The sequence below is a fragment of the Mustela putorius genome, unplaced genomic scaffold (assembly GCF_011764305.1).
Source record: "Mustela putorius furo isolate JIRA1106 unplaced genomic scaffold, ASM1176430v1.1 tig00000785_pilon_pilon_pilon, whole genome shotgun sequence".
Taxonomy (NCBI): Eukaryota; Metazoa; Chordata; class Mammalia; order Carnivora; family Mustelidae; genus Mustela; species Mustela putorius.
The window spans coordinates 2,431,938-2,455,495 of NW_025421480.1; the positions used below are offsets into that span (position 1 = coordinate 2,431,938).

The window sequence follows — 23,558 nt, forward strand, 5'->3', positions numbered from 1 at the left end:
CTCTGGACCTTGGTTTTCTCATTTAGTAACCAGGGATAAATACTCACTTCTTAGTAAGTAGGATACACATGAAAGCAGCTAGGATTCTACCTGATGCTTAGTAAGTACTCAGATGTCAGTTATCACCCCCTAAATCTATTTTCAGAGGTGGCAGCTAAGCTAAGTAAGGAGTTGTGATTGAGCAGCATTTACAAAATGGGAAGATAATGGTTAATATCTATCCAGAACATAACAGTATGTTTGAACGTAATACTGTTTACTTTTCACCGGGAGTTGGCAGTTTCCTGCATTAGCTCAGCCCTCTAGGTGGTTTGATGAGGTAACTCTTGGAGGTCTCATTACTGCCTTGTTTTAAAATTTGTGTTGCAGAAGAAACGCTGCAAGTATAAAACTGAAAAAATTGAAACCATAAAACCAGCAGATCCATTGCACCCTATAGCCAATGGAGACCTAAAAGGAAGGAAGCCCTTTGTGAACCAGAGAGACTTCTCTAATATGGGAGAAGTTTATCACTCTTCGTACAAGGGTCCTCCGTCTGAAGGAAGCTCCGAAACCTCATCACAGTCAGAGGAGTCTTACTTCTGTGGCATTTCAGCTTGCACAAGTCTGTGCAACGGACAGTCCCAGAAGACAAAAACTGAGAAGAGGGCTTTAAAACGAAGGCGATCTAAAGTCCAAGACCAAGGAAAATTGATAAAAACTCTAATACAGACTAAGTCAGGATCATTACCGAGCCTGCATGACATAATCAAAGGAAACAAAGAGATCACCGTGGGAACATTTGGTGTCACAGCGGTCTCGGGACACATCTAAAATGAACAGAACTTTTCATACTGGAGACTTTTTGTTGTTGTTCTTTGAAGAACAGTCTGTGGTATTCGAAGGGTTTGGGGGAGGGAGAAAATACTAATGGGAAAAGTATTCAGAAATTATGGTTTCTGCCTTTTTAAAGAAGTAGGTGGGATTGTGTCAATCTTGGTTAATGAGCTGCAGTTTTACAAGGCTGATCACTTCCTACAAGGACAATGGTAGACATTTTATAAAGATGTTTTTTCACAGATTAATTACTGGGACAAACGTAATTTGGAAGCCCAGTTCCTTTGGGTGGGATAGGAATGAAAGCCTAAACCTCTTCCTTTAGCTTTGTTCCTATTTCTTGCACCTTCCCATATTTATGTGCCTTTTGTCTATTTATAATGCCACTGGAAGAGGAGGAAGAACTTTTTCTGTCATTTGATTTCTTTTATAACTTTGTTAGTTTTTTGAAGCTGCAAACACTACAAGGCTTTAAGGTGATCTGCACCTGAAGTTCCGTAATGTGGGTCAGACAGTGTAAAGGTCCCGCAGACTTGCCAGATAGACTTCTTGTAGCAAACTCACTTGAAACAGAAACTTGCTGGAATTCTCTTCTGTTCTTTTAGGTAAGCAGAGATACGGATATTTTCATTCAACTTACTCACACTCGTTTTTCTCTAGTTACTAACTCAATGAGAAAAAAGCCTACAAGATTTTTTCTTATAAATGACTGGTATTTGCGAATAGATTTTTTATGAATTCACCTTTTAAGCACATTTAACCACTTGTAAGGGTTTTCGTTAGCTACATTACATCTTAAACATTCACAATAAGCACTAATCCTCTGGACTTTCAGGTAGTTCTTTCCTGTTTCTACAAATAGAACTTTTGGAGCTTCGTCGAATGAGTCCAGGTCTCGTGGTAAAATCACTGCCTATGTACCTGTGCACGGATCCAGCGAGTGACTTTGTCAAGCCTTGTCTAATTGGTCAAGTCTAAAGGGATCGTTAGTCCTGATGTTTGCTTTGTATTGGCTACAGATGTGCAGAGGCATACCTGTGATGTCAGTGTGTCTGTCTCCACCTTGTCTTTTGTTTCCTTTAAAAAATAATTGGCAGCGACTGTGTTTGAATAAAATGATTTCTTAGTGTGTGTTTGTACAGTAATGAGTGAAAGTGGGAAGTTTCTTCTTGAAAGGGAGAGAATTGACCATTTCGTGTTGTAAGATTTAAGTTATAACTTATTGAGCACTTTTAGTAATAACTGTTTTTAAACTTGTCTAATACCTCTCGGGTGGGGTATTGTTTGTAATGTGACATATTTAAAGCCTTTTTTGTTTGTTTAAGTTGCTGCTTTTAGGTTAACAGTACGTTTTAGATGATTTAAATTTTTTTTCCAGTCTGTACAATTAGCCATTCAGAGCAGGAGGGCCTGATTGTATAGAAGCTTGTTGAGAAGAGGTCCAGGTGAGCTTGGAGGGAGAGCGGGAAGCTCCACGATGTGCATGTGGCGCCCAGAGTTGTGGAAAGGTGGCTGTCAGTTTGTAACTGCGGAGCTGGAGTGCCATTAGAAACTGTGAATTTCCAAATAAATCCGAACACTTGTCTTTATTAATTACGGGCTCTTCTGTTCTTTGGTGGAGAAACTTAGAAATACATTGCTCAGAACATAGACTGAAGTTTCTGCCACTTTGGAAACTAAACACAGCAACATCTCCTTACATGATTGATCACATGTCAGCCAGCTCTAAACTGACTGAGCTTAAAATAAACATTTTCTTCCATGTACAATCATAATTTCACGATTTCAAACACTAACATTAGAGTTTTGATCTTTATTTAGTAGAACACATGTATGTGTTTTCCTCTTTTTTTTTTTTTTTTTAAAGATTTTATTTATTTATTTGACAGAGAGAAATCACAAGTAGTTGGACAGGCAGGCAGAGAGAGAGAGAGGAGGAAGCAGGCTCCCCGCTGCGCAGAGAGCCCCATGCGGGACTCGATCCCAGGACCCTGAGATCATGACCTGAGCCGAAGGCAGCGGCTTAACCCACTGAGCCACCCAGGCACCCTATGTGTTTTCCTCTTAGCAGGTGCCATCTTGAGGACTAATTTCTAAGTTTTTCCATATCTAAATAGAGTGTAATACTTGATAATTTACTTTTCAACTTTCACGCAACTAACCAGAGCATGACATTTTACACTTTGGGGTTTATTTTTCCTCTCTGAGATTATATGAGGAAGCTTTGCGCAGTGGCAGTATCGTAGCCAATGAGGTTTATCCGAGGCGCGATTATTGCTAATTGAAAACTTTTCTGAGATTATATGAGGAGAAAAAAAGGTCTTGCCAGTTGTAGACTTGTGCCCGGTAAGAAGCAAAGCTATGTACACGAGATAGGCTTTCAGTGTTGCTTGATAGTTAGCTTCATTTTATTTTTTCTAACGTTAAGCATTAGACAGCATAAAATTAAAGGAAACTGGGGGGATCATCGCAAAGATGCCAAGTAAAGCAGGTTTTTTTTTTTTTTAAAGATTTTATTTATTTATTTGACAGAGACCACAAGTAGGCAGAGAGGCAAGCAGAGAGAGGGGGAAGCAGGCTCCCCGCTGAGCAGAGAGCTCGATCGGAGGATACTTGGATCATGACCTGAGCCAGAGGCAGAGGCTTAACCCACGGAGCCACCCAGGCACCCCTGGAGTTAACTTTTTTAAAGATTTTATTTGACAGAGAAAGAGAGAAATCACAGCAGGGAGAGTGGCAGGCAGAGGGAGAAGCAGGCTTCCTGCTGAGCAGAGAGCCCAATGTGGGGGTCTATCCCAGGATTCTGGGATCATGAACTAAGCCGAAGACAGACGCTTAACTGACTGAGCCACCCAGGCACTCCTAGAATTACTAACTTTTTTAGGTGTGATACTAACTAGTATTGTGACTACGTAAGTCAATGACCTTATTCTTAGAAAACACATGCTTCCACGACCAGACCAGGTGGGATTTATTCCTTGGATGCAAGGGTAGTTCAGCATTGGCAAATCAATCAATGAGATGGAGCACATTAATAAAAGATAAGAACCATATGATCCTCTCAGTTGATGTTCAAAAAGCTTTTGATAAAATATAGCATCCTTTTTTTATTAAAACCCTTCAAAGTATAAGGATAGAGGGAACATACTTCCAGTATCATAAAAGCCATCTATGAAATCTCACAGCGAGTATCATTCTCATTGGGAAAGAAATGAGAGCTTTTCCCTTAAAGTCAGGAACATGACAGCGATGCCCACTCTCACCGCTACTGTTCAACATAGCACTAGAGTCCTAACCTTAGCAGTCAGACAACAAAAAGAAAGAAAAGGCATCCAAATTGTCAAACTCTTGCTCTTCCCAGATGACATGATACTTTATGTGGATAATCCAAAAAATTCCAGCCCCAAAGCAAAAACTCATATAGCAGTTCAGGAACATGGCAGAATACAAAAATGAAAGCACAGAAACAGTTGCATTCGATACACTAACAGTATGACTGAAGAAAGAGAAATTAAGGAATTGATCCCATTTACAACTGCATCCAAAACCATAAGATACCTAGGAATAAACCTAACCAAAGAGGTAACGTATCACTACTCTAGAAGCTACAGACACTCATGAAAGAAATTGAGGAAGACACAAAGAGACAGAAAAACATCCCATGCTTGTGGATTGAAAGAATAAACATTGTGAAAATGTCTATGCTGCCCAGAGCAATCTACACATTCTATGCCATCCCTACCGAAATACCATTGAAATTTTTCATAGAGCTGGAACAAAACGATCCTAAAATTTATGTGGAACCAGAAAAGACCCCTATTAGCCAGAGGAATGTTGAAAAAGAAAACCAAAGCTGATGCCATCACAATATCAGACTTCAAGCTCTATTACAAAGCTGCAATCATCAAGACAGTATGGTACTGGCACAAAATCAGACACAGAGATCAATGGAACAGAACAGAGTACCCAGGAATGGACCCTCAACTCTATGATCAACTAATCTTTGACAAAGCAGGAAAGAATATACAATGGAAAATGGACCTTGTCTTCAACAGATGGTGTTGGGAAAACTGTACAGCTACATAGAGAAGAATGAAACTGGACCATTTCCTTGCACCACACACAAAAATAGACTGAAAATGGATGAAAGAACTCAATGTGAGACAGGAATCCATCAAAATCCTAGAAGTGAACCCTGCCAGCAACCTCTGTGACTGACCACAGCAATTTCTTGCAGGACATGTCTCCAAAGACAAGGGAAACAAGGGCAAAAATGGACTATTGGGACTTCATCAAGATAAAAAGCATTCACCCAGGGGTGCCTGGGTGGCTCAGTGGGTTAAAGCCTCTGCCTCCGGCTCAGGTCATGATCCCGGGGTCCTGGGATCGAGCCCCGCATCGGGCTCTCTGCTCGGCAGGGAGCCTGCTTCCTCCTCTCTCTGCTTGCCTCTCTGCCTACCTGTGATTTCTGTCTGTCAAATAAATAAATAAAATCTTAAAAAAAAAAAAAAAAAGCATTCATCCAGCAAAGGAAGCACTTGACGAAACCAAAAGACAACTGACAGAATGAGAGAAGATATTTGCAAATGACATCAGATAAAGGGCTAGTATCCAAGATCTATAAAGAACTTAATCAAACTCAACACCCAAGACAAATAATCCAGGCAAGAAATAAGCAGAAGACATGAACAAACACTTCTTCAAAGAAGCCATCCAAATGGCTAACAGACACATGAAAAAATGCTCCACATCACTTGCCATCAGGGAAATACAAATCAAAACGACAATGAGATACCACCTCACACCAGTTAGAATGGCTAATGTGAACAAGACAGATCAACAAATGTTGGAGAGGATGTGGAGAAAGGGTAACCCTCTTAACTGTTGGGGGGAATGCAAGCTGGTACAGCCACTCTGAAAAACAGTATAGAGGTTCCTCAAGAAGTTAAAAATAGAGTTACCCTACAACCCAGCAATTGTACTACTGGGTATTTATCTCAAAGATACAGATGTAGTGAAAAGAAGGGGCACTTGTACTCCAATATTCATAGCAGCAGTGTCCAAAATAGCCAAACTGTGGAAGGAGCCAAGACGTTCTTCAGCAGATGAATGGTTAAAGAAGATGTGGTTCATATACACAATGGAACATTACTCAGCCATCAGAAAGGATGAATACCACCATTTGCATCGACATGGAGGGGACTGGAGGAGATTATGCTGAGAAGTCAAGTAGAGAAAGACAATTATCGTATGGTTTTACTCGTATGTGGAATATAAGGAATAGGACAGAGGACCATAGCGGGTGGGAGGGAAACCTGAATGGGAAGAAATCAGAGAGGGAGACAAACCATGAGAGCCTCTGGACTCCAGGAAACAAACCGAGGGTTACAGAAGGGATGGCGTTGGGGGGATGGGTTAATGGGCGATGGGCATTACGGAGGCCATGTGATCTGATGAGCACTGGGTGTTATACAACTAATGAGTCATTGAACACTACATCAAAAACTGATGATAGACTAGATGTTGGCTAATTGAATTTAAATTTAAAAAACTGAAAAAGGAAATAAACACATGCTTAAGTATTTAGGGGTAAAGGGTCTTAATGTCCCAACTAACTTTCAAATGGTTCACCTAAAACAATGTGTGTATTATGCATGGATGTATGCAAAAAGACACACACACACACACACACAAGAAAAAAATATATTAATGTTTAATCTGGGTAAAGGTTGTACAGATATTCAACTGAAATTTTTCAAACTAAAAAGCTGGGAATGGGTACCTGGGTGGCTCAGTGGGTTAAGCCTCTGCGTTCGGCTCAATTCATGATCCCAGGGTCCTGGGATCGAGCCTGCATCCGGCTCTCTGCTCAGCGAGGAGCCTGCTTTCCCCCTCTCTCTGCCTGCCTCTCTGCCTGCTTGTGATCTCTGTCTGTCAAATAAGTAAGATTTTTTTAAAAAAAAGTTAACTCCATAGTCTAATAGACAGTTAGTCCATGGTCAGATTTCTCCAGTTGTCCCCACGTGTACTTTTTTTTTTTTTTTTTTGGTCCAATGTCTAGTCAAGGCTCATTTGGTTGTATTGTCTATTTAGGTTCTTTAAATGCATATGCTGTATGGCTTTGCTTGCCTTCCTCGTACAAGGGCCCGTGTGTGTTTTCTCTGAATCATTCCAGTTTTAGTGTATGGGCTACCAAAGTGAGCGCTGACAGTTTTTCTAGTGATGTGTTAATATTGTCATTACATTTTATCCCAACCCACAAGTATCCATTTATATAACATGAAGACATTTAAAAAATTTATCTTAGGAGTATGTATTCATGACCTCTACATCATACTCCACTTTATTACTTTCAAAATTAATCTTTAGAATATTTGTTTACAACAGAGTTCTTCACTTGCAATTAAAAGGTCATTCACCCTAGACCACCAACTTTGTGTTGCATTTTTTTTTTATAAAGCACATATTAAAATTCACCCAAATGCCTTACATTACAATATGCAAAGCGATAAGTCTGTCTGAGCAAACAAGCATTTGTTATTTTTATTATTTTTCCCCTTTCTATTGAAGTAGAGTTGACATAAAATGTTTTATCAGTTTCAGGTATGCAGCACAGTGATTGGACAAACCTATATGTTAGGCTACGTTCACCACACATGGAGTCTGTCACCATCCAAGCTATTGCGATACCATTGCCACGGACTGTATTCCCTGTTCTGTACTTTTCTTCATGGTGACTTATTCCGTAACTGGAGGCCTGTACCTGCCGCTCCCTTTCACCCATTTTGCCTGTCCCTCACTCCCTTCCCCTCTGGAACAATCAGTTTGTTTTCTTTCTTATTGGGTCTTTGTTTATGGATTTCTCTTATTCATTTTGGTTTTTAGATATTTGTTTTGTTTTTTAGAAATAAGTCTTTGATTTACTTCTTTCAGTATAATACCTCTAAGTACCCATCCATGTTGCAGCAAATGGCAAGATCTCGTTCTTTTTTTATGGCTAATATTACATTCTGTGTGTGTGTGCGTGTGTGTGTGTGTGTCACAGCTTCTTAATCCGTCTATATTGATGGACTCTTAGGTTGCTTGCATATCTTTGTATAAATAATGTGATTAATAGAGGGGTACATATGTCTTTTCCAATTAGCATTTTTGTTTTCTTTGGGTAGATACTGCATTTGTGTTTTTTAAATGAATAAGGGATAAAGAGCAAGTTTTAAACCCAGGATGGTTTAATAAGTTCCCCAGGTAGGTGGTGTACCATACAATTTAAGAGCAAGTGTTTTTAAATCAGACTGCCTGGTTTCATATTTCTCTCCGTCTCTTACGATGACATTGGACAAATCACAATCAGTCAAAATCTCGATTAAGCATCAGATTTCTCACCTGTAAACAGGTATAATAAGACCTACTTCAGATCCTCATTCTGAGGATCAAGTGTGCTATTACATGTAAAACTATCATGTACCTAGCATATACTCCGCTCAGTGTTAGCTATTAATGTCTGGACATTAAAGTCTAGAGTTAGATCTCACCCCTCATGTCTGAGCATCTTGGACCAGCAGGTCACAAACGGAGCTCATGTGTAAATGGAGCTTGGTGTAAGACTATCAGCTCCAGCTTCAGTGTCGATACCACCATTAGCAAGGTCAACAGGGAGCCTTAAGTTCAATGTGCTCAGAGTAAGACCCTCAGTGCTTTTATCATGAAGGTCACTAAGCCACTCCAGACTCTGCAGGATTCTACCCTTCAGTATAAAGCCTTGCCACAACTTTCTTCCTCAAAACCATTAAGGCAAATTTCATATGCCCTTGACTCCTGTTAATTTTATCACTGCCGGAAGCTTCATGTGGCTTTCACAGTCTTCCTTCTGGAATATTCTTCCATATTTCCTCACCAATTCCTCATCACTTCTGTCATGCCCTCTGGAATTCAAAATCAATCATCAATAAAATTCCTTAAATCTTTAACTTGTTTCAACCTTCCTTTCACTTCCTTGTTCTAGTCAAAACTACTTCCCTCAAATCCTTTCCAGGAGGTCAACTTTCTCCACCCCTCACACCACACAGCCTAGAGAGTGACTAGATAGATGGTTAGTCCCCTGGATCTCCATGCTCTAAAAATCACTTTCTGAATCTGATACCCTCAAACCATACCATCCACTATTTATCCTTGTTGCAAATGCATCCCTTTTCTCTTGCCCTCTCTCATCTTCATTCCTGGGGTCCCTGTCACTCCAGTACTGCTGCCTCTGTCACAATTCTTGAGGATTTCAATGTCCACCTTACATTATTTTTTTCTAGTTTCTCAGTTCCTTGCCTTCTTTCTCCAAAGATCTTGCTCTCCAGTTTATATCCACCACTTATTTCCAATTAAATCCTAGTTTCTGTCATTACCAATGTCCAAAATCTTTAATTCCAATTTCAAGCATCCAGCTTGTGCCCAACATCTCCTACTCTCCTAGCTCATTTCTCCTCACATCCGAACTCTAACAATTCTTTGCAGTCCCACAGGAGTCCCACCAGTCCAACCCCTGGAGATGACTGCCACGTGTGGTCCATATTTTGTCTCTGAAAAGATGCATCCTCAGCCGTAAACCCGGGGAATGCAGCTCAGTCCCAACAGGTCGCAGACTCTTTGCTCATACCATCAGAGTCCTTAGCAAACCAGTCTCTCAACTTTTTAATATTCTGGGTGGGACTCAGTCACCAGTCTTTTGTGCTCCTTCTTCCCCCAACTTCAGGGGCACATACTCCTGAGGGAGGTGACCTTGTTCCTAGAACAGACATAAGTCTTGGTCAGTGCAAGTCAGTCATGTAAATCCATTCACCTCACCGGTGACTGGTTTAGGTATAGAAATTCTGGCCAGTGGCAAATGAAGAAAAGCCTGCCAAGAGAGGGTCTTCTTTGCTGTTAAAAAAAATCAAGTTGTAGTAAGAGAAGGATGTTTTCCCTCCGGACAACTTGTCTGAACAGTATATGTACACTTACCACACACAAGGGCAGCCTGTCCAAGGGAAGTCTGACAAGGCGAGGAGGGTAGAGTGGAACAGAAGTTGCTCGTGACCTCACTCTAAGCCACTGAACCAACCAGTCCTGGAGCCACCCTATCCTGGGACTCCCTGGTAAATGAGATAATAAATCCTCCTTGTGTTTAAGCCATTCTCAATGGGTTTTTGTGGTACATACGTGTGTCACGCCCAAAGCGTCCCATCTGATAGAAGTTGCTCTTACTAGGTGCCAAAACCATGCTCAAGCACTGTATACATAGCCTCTTATTTAATGATCCAGTAGCTACTGCTATCGTGCCAGTTTTAAAATGAGGAAACTGAGGCACAGCGATGTCACAAAGGTAGTAAGAGGAAGAGCAGGGATTTAAGCCTGTCTCACTGCAGGACTTCAGTGTCTGGGCTCTTAACCAGCGCGCTGTAATGCCTCCTGGTGGACACTTCGGGGACAGGACCTGAGAATGCCAAGAGCCCTCTGAGGAACTCACAGAACCACTTTCCGGCTCTTAGGCTGTCGGACCTGCCCTGTAAAGTCCCTATTTTGCAGTCGCAGCCCGAGACCAAAGACTCAAAAATGCATTAACTATATCTTTTTGGGACAGAATGTTGCATTTAGTATCTGTCCTCTCAGTGTTACTTAAAATTTTTTTAATGATAACTAGTTATCATAAAAATTTCAAGGTTATGTTTTGCAATAGTTCTTGGGGCGGTGGGGAACAAGTCAATAATACCCTTTGAAAAAATTATAGGTATCAAATTTCTTAATGGAAAAGTTGTAAAAATTTTTTATTTATTGTAACAATATAAGGTGACAGACATTAATTTGACTTTTTGTGATCAATTGCAAGCATACAAATGTCAAATCATTACGCCGTATACCTGAAGCTAATAGAATGTTATATACGTCAATTATACCTCAGTTTAAAAATTATTTTGACTTACTCCAGGGAATTGGGAGCCCGAAGTAAGTTCTTTAAGAGAAAGGTCCAATTTAGAAAAAGATATGCCAAGAATATGTTAGCATGTAGTTATCAGATAAGAATATATGAATCTTTCTTTCAAAGAGGTTTTTTGTTCAGTGAGGTAAGCTAAATATTTTATGAACACAATTGATGAGGCAGGGACTGCCACAGCCCTTAACCTTAAGGGGTCAGGAGGTCTACACAGTCCAATTCCAAGAACCAGGCAACAAGGAGGAGAAGTGAATAGTATTTATATCAGTGGTAAAGAAAGTCTGCTTTCTCCAAGAGCAGGCCATCATTATTCTTATTTATTGGGGTTTAAGGAACTTTAAAAGAGGAAGTATAAAAATGACTCAAAATCCCCACATGAAAAAGAACACTGAAGGGCAATGAAATGCTAATGTACATCATTACATCAAAGAGGCCCTGCTTTAAAAAGATTAACGACCAGCAGAGAACGGAAGCTGTGGCTCTCCTTTTTCCCCAAGACTCCCCCACCCCCAGAACACCCTCCGCATGTACTGTATGAGCCCCACCCAGGCTTCATTAGCTCTGATCATGTTGTCTCTGTGTCCCAGCGCCACTGAGCTCACTGAATCCTCAGGTATGTACCAAGGGCCATATGGCCATATGGCCTATCCAAGGCTCACTCTGTCACATTGCTGATTCCCCTGATTATAGTTCTATTAATTAAATAACACTGGGCATTCTAGAGTGTTTATTATGTTCACTACAGCACAGATCAGATTAGAGCTATTTCCTCTGCTTATTTGATTGTACAGATTAGTGAGCCTCCTTGGATGTTATCAGGAGCGAGAGACCAAGTCTTTAGTCAATCCTACAGGGATGAAATTTATTCACAAACTGTTATTTATGACAAATTGTCAAACCATCTTCAAAAAGTGCTGTGGTGGGTACTTCCATTCTGCAGTATCTGTTTTTTTTTTTTTTTAATTAACATATAATGTATTATTTGCCTCAGGGGTACAGGTCAGTGAATCATCAGTCTTACACAATTCACAGCACTCACCATAGCACATACCCTCCCCAATGTCCATCACCCAGACACCCCAGCCCTCCCACTCCCCCACCCCCCAGCAACCCTCAATTTGTTTCCTGAGATTAAGAGTCTCTTATGGTTTGGCTCCCTCCAAGGTCCCATTTTGTTTCATTTTTTTTTTCCTCGCTAGCCCCCAAACCCTCCGCTCTGCCTCTCAAATTCCTCATATCAGAGAGATCATATGATAATTGTCTTTCTCTGATTAACTTATTTCACTTAGCATAATACCCTCTAAATCTATCCCCATCATTGCAAATGACAAGATTTCACTTTTTGATGGCTGCATAGTATTCCATCATATATTGTATATATTCCATTGTATGTGTGTGTGTATCACATATTGGTATATATGTATGTATGTATATGTATGTGTGTGTGTGTGTGTGTGTGTGTATATATATGTATATATACACACTTGGTATATATATACCATAATGGAATGTATTCCAGTGTGTGTGTGTGTGTGTGTGTGTGTGTGTGTGTATCACATCTTTATCCATTCATCTGTTGATGGGCATCTAGGTTCTTTCCATAGTTTGGCTATTGTGGACATTGCTGCTATAAAATTGGGGTGCATGTACCCCTTCAGATATACTACATTTGTATCTTTGGGGTAAATACCCAGTAGTGCAGTTTCTGGGTTGTAGGGAAGCTCAATTTTCAAATTCTTGAGGAAAGTCCATACTGTTTTCCAGAGCGGCTGAAGCAGCTTGCATTCCCACTAACAGTGTAGGAGGGTTCCCCTTTCTCCGCATCCTCGCCAGCATCTGTCATTCCCTGACTTATTAATTTTAGCCATTCTGACTGGTGTGAGGTGGTATCTTATTGTGGTTTTGATTTGTAGTTCCCTGACGCCGAGTGATGTGGAACACATTTTCATGTGTCTTTTGGCCATTTGGATGTCTTCTTTGCAGAAATGTCTGTTCATGTTCTCTGCTCGATTCTTGATTAGATTGTTTGTTCTGTGGATGTTGAGTTTGATAAGTTCTTTATAAATTTTGGATACTAGCCCTTTATCTGATATGTCATTTGCAAATATCTTCTCCCATTCTGTCAGCTGTCTTTTGGTTTTGTTGACAGTTTCCCTTCCTGGGCAAAAGCTTTTGATCTTGATGAAATCTCAATAGTTCATTTTTGCCCTTGCTTCCCTTGCCTTTGGCGATGTTCCTAGGAAGATGTTGCTGCGGCTGAGGTCGAAGAGGTTGCTGCCTGTGTTCTCCTCAAGGATTTTGATGAATTCCTGTCTCACATTAAGGTCTTTCATCCATTTGGAGTCTATTTTTGTGTGTGGTGTACGTAAATGGTCCAGTTTCATTTTTCTGCATGTGGCTGTCCAATTTTCCCAACACCATTTGTTGAAGAGACTGTCTTTTTTCCATTGGACATTTTTTTTCTGCTTTGTTGAAGATTAGTTGACCATAGAGTTGAGGTCCCATTTCTGGGCTCTCTATTCTGTGCCATTGATCTATGTGTCTCTTTTTTTGCCAGTACCATACTATTTTGATGATCACAGATTTGTAATACAGTTTGAAGTCTGGAATTCTGATGTCGCAACTTTGGTTTCCTTTAGTCTCCATGTATTTGAGTTCTTTCCAACTTTCCTCTTGTGATTGAGTTCTAGATTCAAAGCATTGTGGTCTGAAAAGATGCAGGGAATTATCCCAATCTCTTAGTACCAGCTGAGATATGATTTGTGACCCATGATGTGGTCTATTCTGGAGAATGTTCCATGTGCACTAGAGAAGAATGTGTATTCTATTGCTTTGGGATGGAATGTTCTGAATATATCTGTGATGTCTGTCAGGTCCAGTGTGTCATGTAAAGCCTTTATTTCCCTGTTGATCTTTTGCTTAGATGATTTGTCCATTTCAGTGAGGGGAGTGTTAAAGTCCCCTATATTATTGTATTATTGTTGATGTGTTTCTTTCATTTTGTTATTAATTAGTTTATATAGTTGTCTGTTCCCAGGTTAGGGACATAGATATTTATAATTGTTAGATCTTCTTATTAGAGGGGCCCTTTAAGTATGATAGAGTATGATAGAGTATCCTTCTTCACTTCTTATTATAGTAATTGGCTTAAAATGTAATTTGTCTGATATAAGGATTGCCACCCCAGCTTTCTTTTGATGTCCATTAACATGGTAAATTGTTTTCCACCCCCCTTATTTTAAATCTGGAGTTGTCTTTGGGTCTAAAAATGAATTTCTTGCATACAGAATATAAATGGGTCTTGTTTTTTTATCCATTGTGACACCCTGTATCTTTTGATTGGGGCAAATCAAAAGATGAATTTAGTGCCATTGTATTGCCTATAAGGTGACTGTTACTATATATTGTCTCTGTTTCTTTTTGGTCTGTTTCTTCTAGGCTCTCTCTGCTTAGAGGCCCCCTTTCAGTATTTCCTGTAAGGCTGGTTAGGTGTTTGCAAATTCTTTTAGTTTTTGTTTGCCCTGGAAGCTTTGTAATCTCTTCTTCTATTTTCAATGACAGCCTAGCTGGCTCCATATTTTTCTCATTTAGTGCTCCGAATATATCATGCCAGTATTTTCTGGCCTAGCATGTGGCTAGGTCTGCTGCCAATCTAATATTTCTACTATTGTCTGTTACAGACTTCTTGTCCCAAGCTGCTTTCAGGATTTTCTCTTAGTGACTGAGACTTACATTTTTACTATTAGATGATGGAGTGTTGACCCATTTTTATTGATTTTGAGGGGGCTCTCTGTGCCTTCTGGATTTTGATGCTTGTTTCCTTCACCAAATTTGGGAAATTCTCTGCTATAACTTGCTCCAATATACCTTCTGCCCCTCTCCCTCTTTCTTCTTCTGGGATCCCAATTATTCTAATATTTGTTTCATCCTATGGTATCACTTACATCTTGAATTCTTCCCTCATGGTCCAGTAGTTCTTTGTCTCTCTTTTGCTCAGCTTCTTTATTCTCCATCATTTGGTCTTCTAGATCACTAATTCTCTCTTCTGCCTCATCTATCCTAGCAGTAAGAGCCTCCATGTTTGATTGCACCTGATTAATAGCTTTTTTGATTTCAACTTGGTAAGATTTTAGTTCTTTTATTTCTCCAGAGAGGGATTATCTCGTATTGTCTATGCTTTTTTCAAGCCCAGCTAGCACCTTGATAATTGTCATTCTGAACTCTACTTCTGACATCTTACTAATGTCCATATTGATTAGGTCCCCAGCAGTCAGTATTGCTTCTTGATTTTTTTTTTTGAGGTGAGTTTTTCCACCTTGTCATTTTATCCAGATAAGAGCAGATGAATAAGAGAATAAAATGCTAAAAGGGTAACAATGGCTCCAGAAAAATATACACTAACCAAATCAGGAGAAACCTAAAAACCACAGGGGCAGGGGGAAGAAAGGAGGAAAAAAAAATACACACACACACATATATATACACACACACATATAAAATTTATATATGTGTACATACATATTTATATTTATATATGTGTGTATATACGTATATACATATATATGACTGGTGAATACAACAGAGCCACACACTTGATTTTGGTTGTATTTTGGTCTCTTGGAAGAAACTCCTTCCCAAAATTTTATTTTTTTATTTATTCTTTTAAAACATTTTATTTATTTATTTGACAGACAAAGATCACAAGTGGCAGAGAAGCAGGCAGAGAGAGAGGAGGAAGCAGGCTCCCTGCTGAGCAGAGAGCCCAATGCAGGGCTCAATCCCAGGACCTTGGGATCATGACCTGAGCTGAGGGCAGAGGCTTTTGACCCACTGAGCCACTCAGTCGCCCTGCTTCTCAAAATTTTAAAGAAAGAAAAAACATATATATTCAAAAATAAGGGTAAACATGATAAGGTGATGGAATATGACTGTAAAGATAAAAATTAACAAAAGATTCTTAAAATGATATTGATTTTTTTTTTAACAACAACAACAACAAATAGTAAAGAATGTGATCAGGCTGAAGACTAGACAAAGCCATGCCCTAGATGTAGGGTACATTTTGATCTGTTAGAAGAAACTGCATCCCAAAATCTTTTTTTTTTTTAAGATTTTATTTATTTATTTGACAGAGAGAGATCACAAGTAGGCAGAGAGGCAGGCAGAGAGAGAGGAAGGGAAACAGGCCCCCTGCTGAGCAGAGAGCCCGATGTGGGACTCGATCCCAGGACCCTGAGATCATGACCTGAGCCGAAGGCAGCGGCTTAACCCACTGAGCCACCCAGGTGCCCCTGCATCCCAAAATCTTAAAGAAAGAAAAACCTGCATGTAAACAAAAGGTATGTTTAAATACAATGAAGGGATATAATATGACTATAACAATGAAAAAAAATTTTAAGATTTTATTTATTTATTTGACAGAGAGAGAGAGATCACAAGTAGGCAGAGAGGCAGAGAGAGAGGAGGAAGCAGGCTCCCCACCGAGCAGGGAGCCCCATGCAGGGCTCGATTCCAAGACCCCGGGATCATGACCTGAGCCGAAAGCAGAGTCTTTAACCCACTGAGCCACCCAGGCACCCTATAACAATGAAAATTTAAAAAGATTTTTTTAAAGGTGTGGATAAGAGTAAATAGTTTAAAAACATTAAAATAAAGAAAAATTTTTTAAAATTTAACTGAGAGACTAAAGAATCATGGGAAAAAAGCCATGAATTCTGTGCTGCTTTCCCGTAGCTCATTGATCAGTGAACTTGGTCTTGGCGGGAGGGTCTTGCTGATCTGTGGCAGGGGCCTGTTGCCGAGATTCTCGACTATCTTGGCCCGAGGCGGAACCGCACCCCCCTTGCCAGGGGCGGGGCTAAGGAAACTGCTCCGATTGGCGCGCTCGGAGCTTTTGTTCCCTGAGCGCTTTCCGTACCGCGTTGGAGGATGGGAAAGAAGATGGCGGCCACGCAGACGGCGGCGGCGCAGACTCCGCTGGAGGAGCCAAGAGCTGGGGCCCCAGTCCTCAGTGCGACCTCCAGAAAAGCCATCACTCCCTCCTGTGTCCCCGGTCTCTGGCTGTGATCCGGGCTCACCCGGCCTGTGACCGAGGTTTTCTGTTTCTGGTGGCGGCCCGGTGTGGAGTCTCCAAACCCCGCCGATTGCTGCCGCGCTCCGGTGCTGCTCTTCCGGAGAAGGAAGGTGAGTCTCCCTGGAGCTGCCACTTGTGGGTTCCCTGATCCAAGAGCGGTGGCCTGACTGCCTTGGGTCATGGTTTAAGGTCACCTCGAGCTGACAGCCTCCTGCTAGGCTCTGTCTGTCCCCCTGGCTTCCTGGGGGACACTCAGTTACCCGCGTCTTCCTGGGACCCCGAGGGTCCCGAGACCACACTGTGGCCGCGAGGGCTCCCCCCCTGCTTAGCCTCTGGGGCGACGTCCCTCCGCGGAGCTGACTTGTACCAGTCCTGATTCCAGCCCCCGCTGCTCTACGGCTGGCCCGTACGCGGCTGGCGGAGTCTCCGTCCCCCGCGGTCTGTCTTCCCCCGTATCAGCTCGGGTCCGCTTCTCCGCACGGCCCCCCTTCCAGGAGGTGGTCGCTTTTCTGCGCATAAATTGCTGCTGTTTTTCTCTCCGATCTCCGACTGAGTTTGTAGGTGTTCTGAATGGTTTGATGACTCTCTAGCTGACCTCCTGGGGCCTGAGGATGTTTAGGTCGCCTGCTCCTCCGCCACCTGGCTCGTCCTCCTCCTCCGTTCTGCAGTATGTGTGACAGACGAGTCGCGTAACTAAAAGACAAGGAAATTTAAGGAAATGATTCCTTGTTCTCAAGATTTCTACTGAAGGACATTAATTGCTAATATATTTCCTACCTCCTAGAAGAGGAATGACAGAGGAACAGACTTGCACGAGTCATGAGGTGAACTAATTTCCCCCAAATCTGTCATTTGCTGACTTTCCTCGTGTGTTTTATAGATCCCAGCGCTCTTTTTCAGGGGGATGTAACTGTTCCCTGTTAGTAACTCATTTATAACCCTGAGTTCAAAGGGCTCTGATACAAGATCTTTGCCTGACCCATTTCAAAACTTTCCCTGAATAGCCCAACCCAGTCCGTTAAAATAACAGTCCAGTAAAACATTCGCACATACAGAGACCTCGTGGTGGCCATGGTAGGGAGGGACCAGCAGGTTCAGTCTAGCAGCCACTAGGCTGTGTCAAGTCTTTTGTGTGTGTGTGTGTGTGTGTGTGTGTGAAGTCTTGTTCTGTTTTCTTCAAGTTGTGGCCTGAGAAGAAGAGCAGGTCAGATCTACGTGGCCTCCTGCCTTGGTCTGTTTCTGCTCCCATCTCCCAAGCACAGTTTAGACAAGTTTACACACCCTTGTACACACACATGCACTCACCCACATGCTCATTCATGTACACGTGCCTTCCAAAAAAAAAAAACAACCCATACCCTTCAAAGACTGCCAAGTGCACATTTAGAAAACAAGTTCTAACCATCATCCTCTCTCCGCTCATACACTACTGCACATTAATCATAATATTATAATGACCACTGGCTTATGTCAACTTCTCCTTACTACAACTGTGAAATTCCTGAGAAATTGGAAGTCCTAGAATAAGGCCAAAAGATGTGCATGGTTCACCCAAAACTCATAGCTAATGTATTCCCAATTAAGATCCCTGTTGGAAACATCTTCATCTGGGTTACTTTGCAATCGCAAAGCTTCCCCAAGAACAACCTGCAGGTTCCCCAGGCAGAGCTATTTTAAGTGTTACATTACATGGAAAAAAATAGAGTTCCTAATCTCAGGAACTTCATGGTCTATGAGCAGAGTAGACAAAGGAGGGCAAACTTATGGCCATCAATATAATATCACAGTTGGCACTCTAGCAGTGCTATGATGAGCATTTGTAGAAACAAGGAGGGTTTAATTCTGCCTGAGCAAGGTGCAGTTCACAGGGAAATTGTCTTTTAAGCTGTGCTGTGAGAGTGAATCGGACTTTACCAGGCAAGGGAAGCAGAGGCGATGGACATTGTCAGGAATGGTAGGAGTTAGGACTGGGCATCAGGAGGGTATTTCTTCCAGAAAGAGCCCTAAAAAGCCCAGCGTGCAATGAGCATCATAGCCACAGCGGCTCATTGACCAGATGGATTTTGGTTTCTTTCCCAGGGTAAAGATCACCAGATATTTTAAAAATTAAATTTAAATTTTTTCAGTGTTCTAAGATTCATTGTTTACGCACCACACCAGTGCTCCATGCAATATGTGCCCTTAATACTCACCACCAGGCTCACCTGTCTCCCACGCTCCTCTCCTCCAAACCCTCAGTTTGTTTCTCAGAGTCCACAGTCTCTCATGGTTTGTCTCCCCCTCTGATTTCCCCCAATTCCCTTCTCCCCTCCTCCTCATGTCCTCCATGTTATTCCTTATGCTCCACAAGTAAGTGAAACCGTATGATAATTGACTCTCTCTGCTTGACTTATTTCACTCAGCATAATCTCCTCTAGTCCCGTCCATGTTGCTACAAAAGTTGGGTATTCATCCTTTCTGATGGAGGCATAATACTCCATAGTGTATATGAACCACATCTTCCTTATCCATTCGTCTGTTGGAGGGTATCTTGGCTCTTACCACAGCTTAGTGACTGTGGCCATTGCTGCTATGAACATTGGGGTACAGATGGCCCTTCTGTTCACTACATCTGTATCTTTGTGGGAAATACCCAGTCTTGCAATTGCAGGGTCAGAGGATAGCTCTGTTTTTAATTTTTTGAGGAATCTCCATACTGTTTTCCAAAGTGGCTGCACCAACTTGCATTCCCACCGACAGTGTAAGAGGGTTCCCCTTTCTCCACATCCTCTCCCACACACGTTTACTGTCTTGTTAATCTTGGCCATTCTAACTGGTGTAAGGTGGTATCTCAGTGTGGTTTTGATTTGAGTCTCCCTGATGGCTAATGATGATGAACATTTTTTCATGTGTCTATTAGCCATTTGTATGTCTTTGGAGAAGTATCTGCTCATGTCTTCTTCATGTCACTTTTTTGACGTGATTATCTGTGTTTTGAGTGTTGAGTTTGAGGAGTTCTTTACAGATCTTGGATATCAGCCCTTTGTCTGTAGTGTCATTTGCAAATATCTTCTCCCATTCAATGGGTTGCTTCTTCGTTTTGTTGACTGTTTCCTTTGCTGGGTCACTAGATTTTTGTATCTCCTCTTGGCTTTCTCTTATCCTATGATGATGCCATAACTAACCGCCATCATAAGCTTTCTGCTCTTGGAGGTTAATTAGTAGGTGTGGAGCTTCCAAAGTATCATTCTAGCCCTTGTTGTGACTGTAGACTTACGTTTGAGAGGATGGTTGACTGGGATGAAGGAAGGAGACCTAGGCTGTGACTGTGGATCCCTGTGGGTCCTTATTGGTTCTGTTTCTAAAATTTTTTCTCTTTCTAAAATTTTTGGGTGCTGTAGGAATTTTAAATCCTTTTTAGGCAACGGATGGAGGAAAGTGAGTAATTTCTCATTTTCCTCATTGCCTTTCTCCACAGAGCACAGAAAAAAATTTCCAAAGTAAATATAAGAGAAAAACTTAGTTTTTAAATAGTGATCAGCATGTGAGAAACTAAGGGCACAAATAACCAAGGAGATTGAGTTCAGAAGTCTGAGTCAAGGACAGCATCAATCCCGATAAGGTAAATTTATCTCAGGGAAATTTCCATCTTCTATAATGACTCTCCTTTATAGAAAAAAGATTTCAATATAGAAGAGCTAAACCACCTGAAGGAATTATTTTCCTTGAATAATGCTAGACTGAGGACACACGTGGGATCTGTTTCTTGTTATACAAAATGTTTTCAGTTGGTGGTGCTGAGTGTGTGTCTCAGGGTGGGAGGGAGTGTGGTGCAGAACTTGAACCTTGCTGCCCAAAGATCGGAGGGACCTCCCAAGGCCCCTAGTCTTTGAGAATCACTGGTCAGGATGGAAGTTCTTAATCTGGGCCTGGCAGAGGGTATCTAAGAAATGTGAAAAAAGCCTGAAAGTATATGCAGAACACTGGGTTTGTTCTTCTCTGTTGAGGTGTCTTTGACTTTCGTCGTTTCACAGAGGGCTCTGGGATTCCCAAAACCCTGAGTGTGATACAGTGTTGGAAGTCCTTCCATCTTCAGGGGCAAGCGGGGTTGGGGGAGGGAAGAGAGGAGTAAAACCTTCCTTTGATGCTGTGTCACGTCTCTGTCAAGAGGGATCCGAAGGACACATCAGAACCCTTTCTTTCTGACGATTTAAAAAAAAATTCTGGCAATAAATCACAGAATACTTGTGAGGAAGAAACGGGAAGACAACATCTGCAGAGATCCATGCTACCCCATTGGCTCGGATACACAGAGAGCCTGTGGGGCCGGAAGCTCTGTGCTGGGACCAAGAAGAATGGCACAAGCAAGGATGCTGATTAAGAGACCAACAGAAAGAGGACACCGTGAGGCTGAGCTTGTAAAATTGCAACCGGGAATTACAAGGACCTCTTTTCCCCCCAGAGGAAAACAAATAAAAGATAAGGACTCAGCCACCTCCTTGACTGATGCAAGAGAGCAGTCAGGATAATCCCTCCTTGTCTCTGTGGGGGCAGAGACGGGGTAAGAAAAGAAATCCCCCTACAAGGGGGGTAGTTCTTGCTCCCAAACTGGTTCAACGGGCACAGTACCTGCATGGTTTTATCAACAGGACAGGTGACAGTCGAGGTCACGATTTCTGATTCATATCCTGGGGGCCCAATGTGCTTCAAAATTTTTACACGTTTCCATTTTACAAAGATAACACAGCACATGTCTTGCTGTGTTGTGATGTGATGCACCAATCTGGATCAGGTTTCCATGATCAAACTAACATATGGTCACAAAAGGTGAAACAAAACGGGGTCACTTATTGACGTCAAGGGGTTTTACAACAGAGCCTTCTACACATCCTTTTGGGGTGGAACCATGGACTTTTGAACTGGGCCAAACCTTAAAAATTACCAGGACCCAACCCGGTTGCTTGCAACTTGCTACAATAAGAAGCTTTGCTTACCGATAGCCTTAGCAACCAATTATATTCAAAGTTAGCTTTCTGCTGCCAACACCAATCAAAAATTCTTTGTAAATAATGTATGCAAGCATTCTCTTTTTGCTCTAAAAACCCTTGGCTTTTGCTCCCTAATGGGACACTATTGGGGTGCTCCCCAAATCTGTGTACCCCAGATTACAATGTTTTGATGCAAAATAAATACTCTTGCTTAATTATTGCCTCCTGAAAATTTTAGGCTTACATGATTAAAATTCACATTTTGACAGTTCTATGAATATTCATGCTAGTAGAGGAAAAAAACCTCTGCAAAGACTCTTCAATAGCCTCGTGACCCTTTAGGTCAAATATTGTCACCAAATGAATTCAATTTAGGGCTCACTGACAAGTGAGTTTTGAAAAATTTCCAGTTTGGAAGAGGGACTACTGGTCTGTATTATATATACATATACAAATATGCACAACTCACCAAATGAAATATTTCATAGAAACCATGCACACATTTGGGCGCCTGGGTGGTTCAGTGGGTTAAGCATCTGCCTTCAGCTTGGGTCATGGTCTCAGGGTCCTGGGATAGAGCCCCGCATCGGGCTCTCTGCTCAGCAGGGAGCCTGCTTCTCCCTCTCCCTCTGCCTGCCTTTCCCTGCCTAGTTGTGGTCTCTCTCTGTCTCTCTGTCAAATAAATAAATAAAGTCTTAAAAAAAGAAAGAAAAAAAGAAACCGTGCACACACTGTAGAGGTCACTCTTAGGCAACAGGCTTAAGCCATGGGATCCCAAGCAAGGCAAAAGGCCCCCCAGTAGCCACTGAGCTGAATGGAGACAAACTCATTAAGCAGCCCACCTCAAAGTAGCCACAGGCCCTCGCTGACCCACGGGCTACTTATGACCAGGCACAGTTACCAAAAAAGGGAGAATTCTCTATGTCACTGTACCTCCTCAACTTCCCCCTTTAAAAACAGCCGCCACCCACTGCCTCCCATCAGACAGCCTCTCCTCGGCTGTCCTCCTGCAGCCCCTTACAGTGCATTTGGAAAACTAGAATCTCTTTCATTCTGATTCTGCTTTCGGTGAATTCTTTTTTTTTTCCTTTTTTTTTTTTTAAAGCTCTATAGCTGACTTTTTATTTTTTAAATTAAATTAAATTAAATTTTTTTGGTAAATTCTTTCACCATCTGCACTGCTAGACCCCATCTGACTGGGGCACCCCAAGACACACCACCTATTAAAAAAATCATTGAAGTTTTCCAGGTGTTAATGTCCAGTTAAAGTAATTTCCAGAATCCATTCCATTGCACAACTTTTTTTTTTAAGTTATATTTATTTGAGAGAGAGCATGAGTGGGGGGAGGGGGAGGGGGAAAGCATCTTAAGCAGACTCTGCACTGAGCACAGAACCCAATGTGGGACTTGATCTCACGACCCTGAGATCAGCATCTGAGCCAAAATCGAGAAACGGATGCTTACCTGATTGTAACACCTGATTGCACCTGATAGGGTGACCCTAAAAATTAAACAGTTTTTAAAAATTTGTTTCTCTCAGACATCTCCCACTGCTAGTATCCATTTCTGGTTATAAATTGTCTCCACATTCAAAGCAGCAAGTTTGGGATATTTTTGAATGAAATTATTCTAAGCATGGTGAATGTAGCATGATAAAAAAACACACAGATCTTTCTCAATTTATAAAGAGGTTACAAGGACACCTGGGTGGCTCAGTTGGTTAAGCAGCTGCCTTCAGCTCAGG

At 41.6% G+C, this 23,558-nt stretch overlaps 1 protein-coding gene and 1 pseudogene across 4 annotated transcripts in view; both read left to right on the forward strand.

Moving 5' to 3' along the window:
* Nucleotides 1-2,409, forward strand: part of SUCO (SUN domain containing ossification factor) — an 87,463-nt gene extending 85,054 nt beyond the window's left edge. For 3 of the 4 annotated variants that reach the window (XM_013058401.2, XM_004756712.3, XM_013058402.2), the window contains one exon: nt 370-2,409. In XM_013058401.2, coding sequence (XP_012913855.1) covers nt 370-813 — 444 coding nt within the window. In that variant the 3' untranslated portion in view covers nt 814-2,409. The remainder of the gene's footprint in view (nt 1-369) is intronic. The other variant, XR_001180163.2, reaches the window with a different exon arrangement.
* Nucleotides 2,410-3,036: 627 nt separating this feature from the next.
* Nucleotides 3,037-3,120, forward strand: LOC123393271 (annotated as a pseudogene).
* Nucleotides 3,121-23,558: the final 20,438 nt, after the last annotated feature.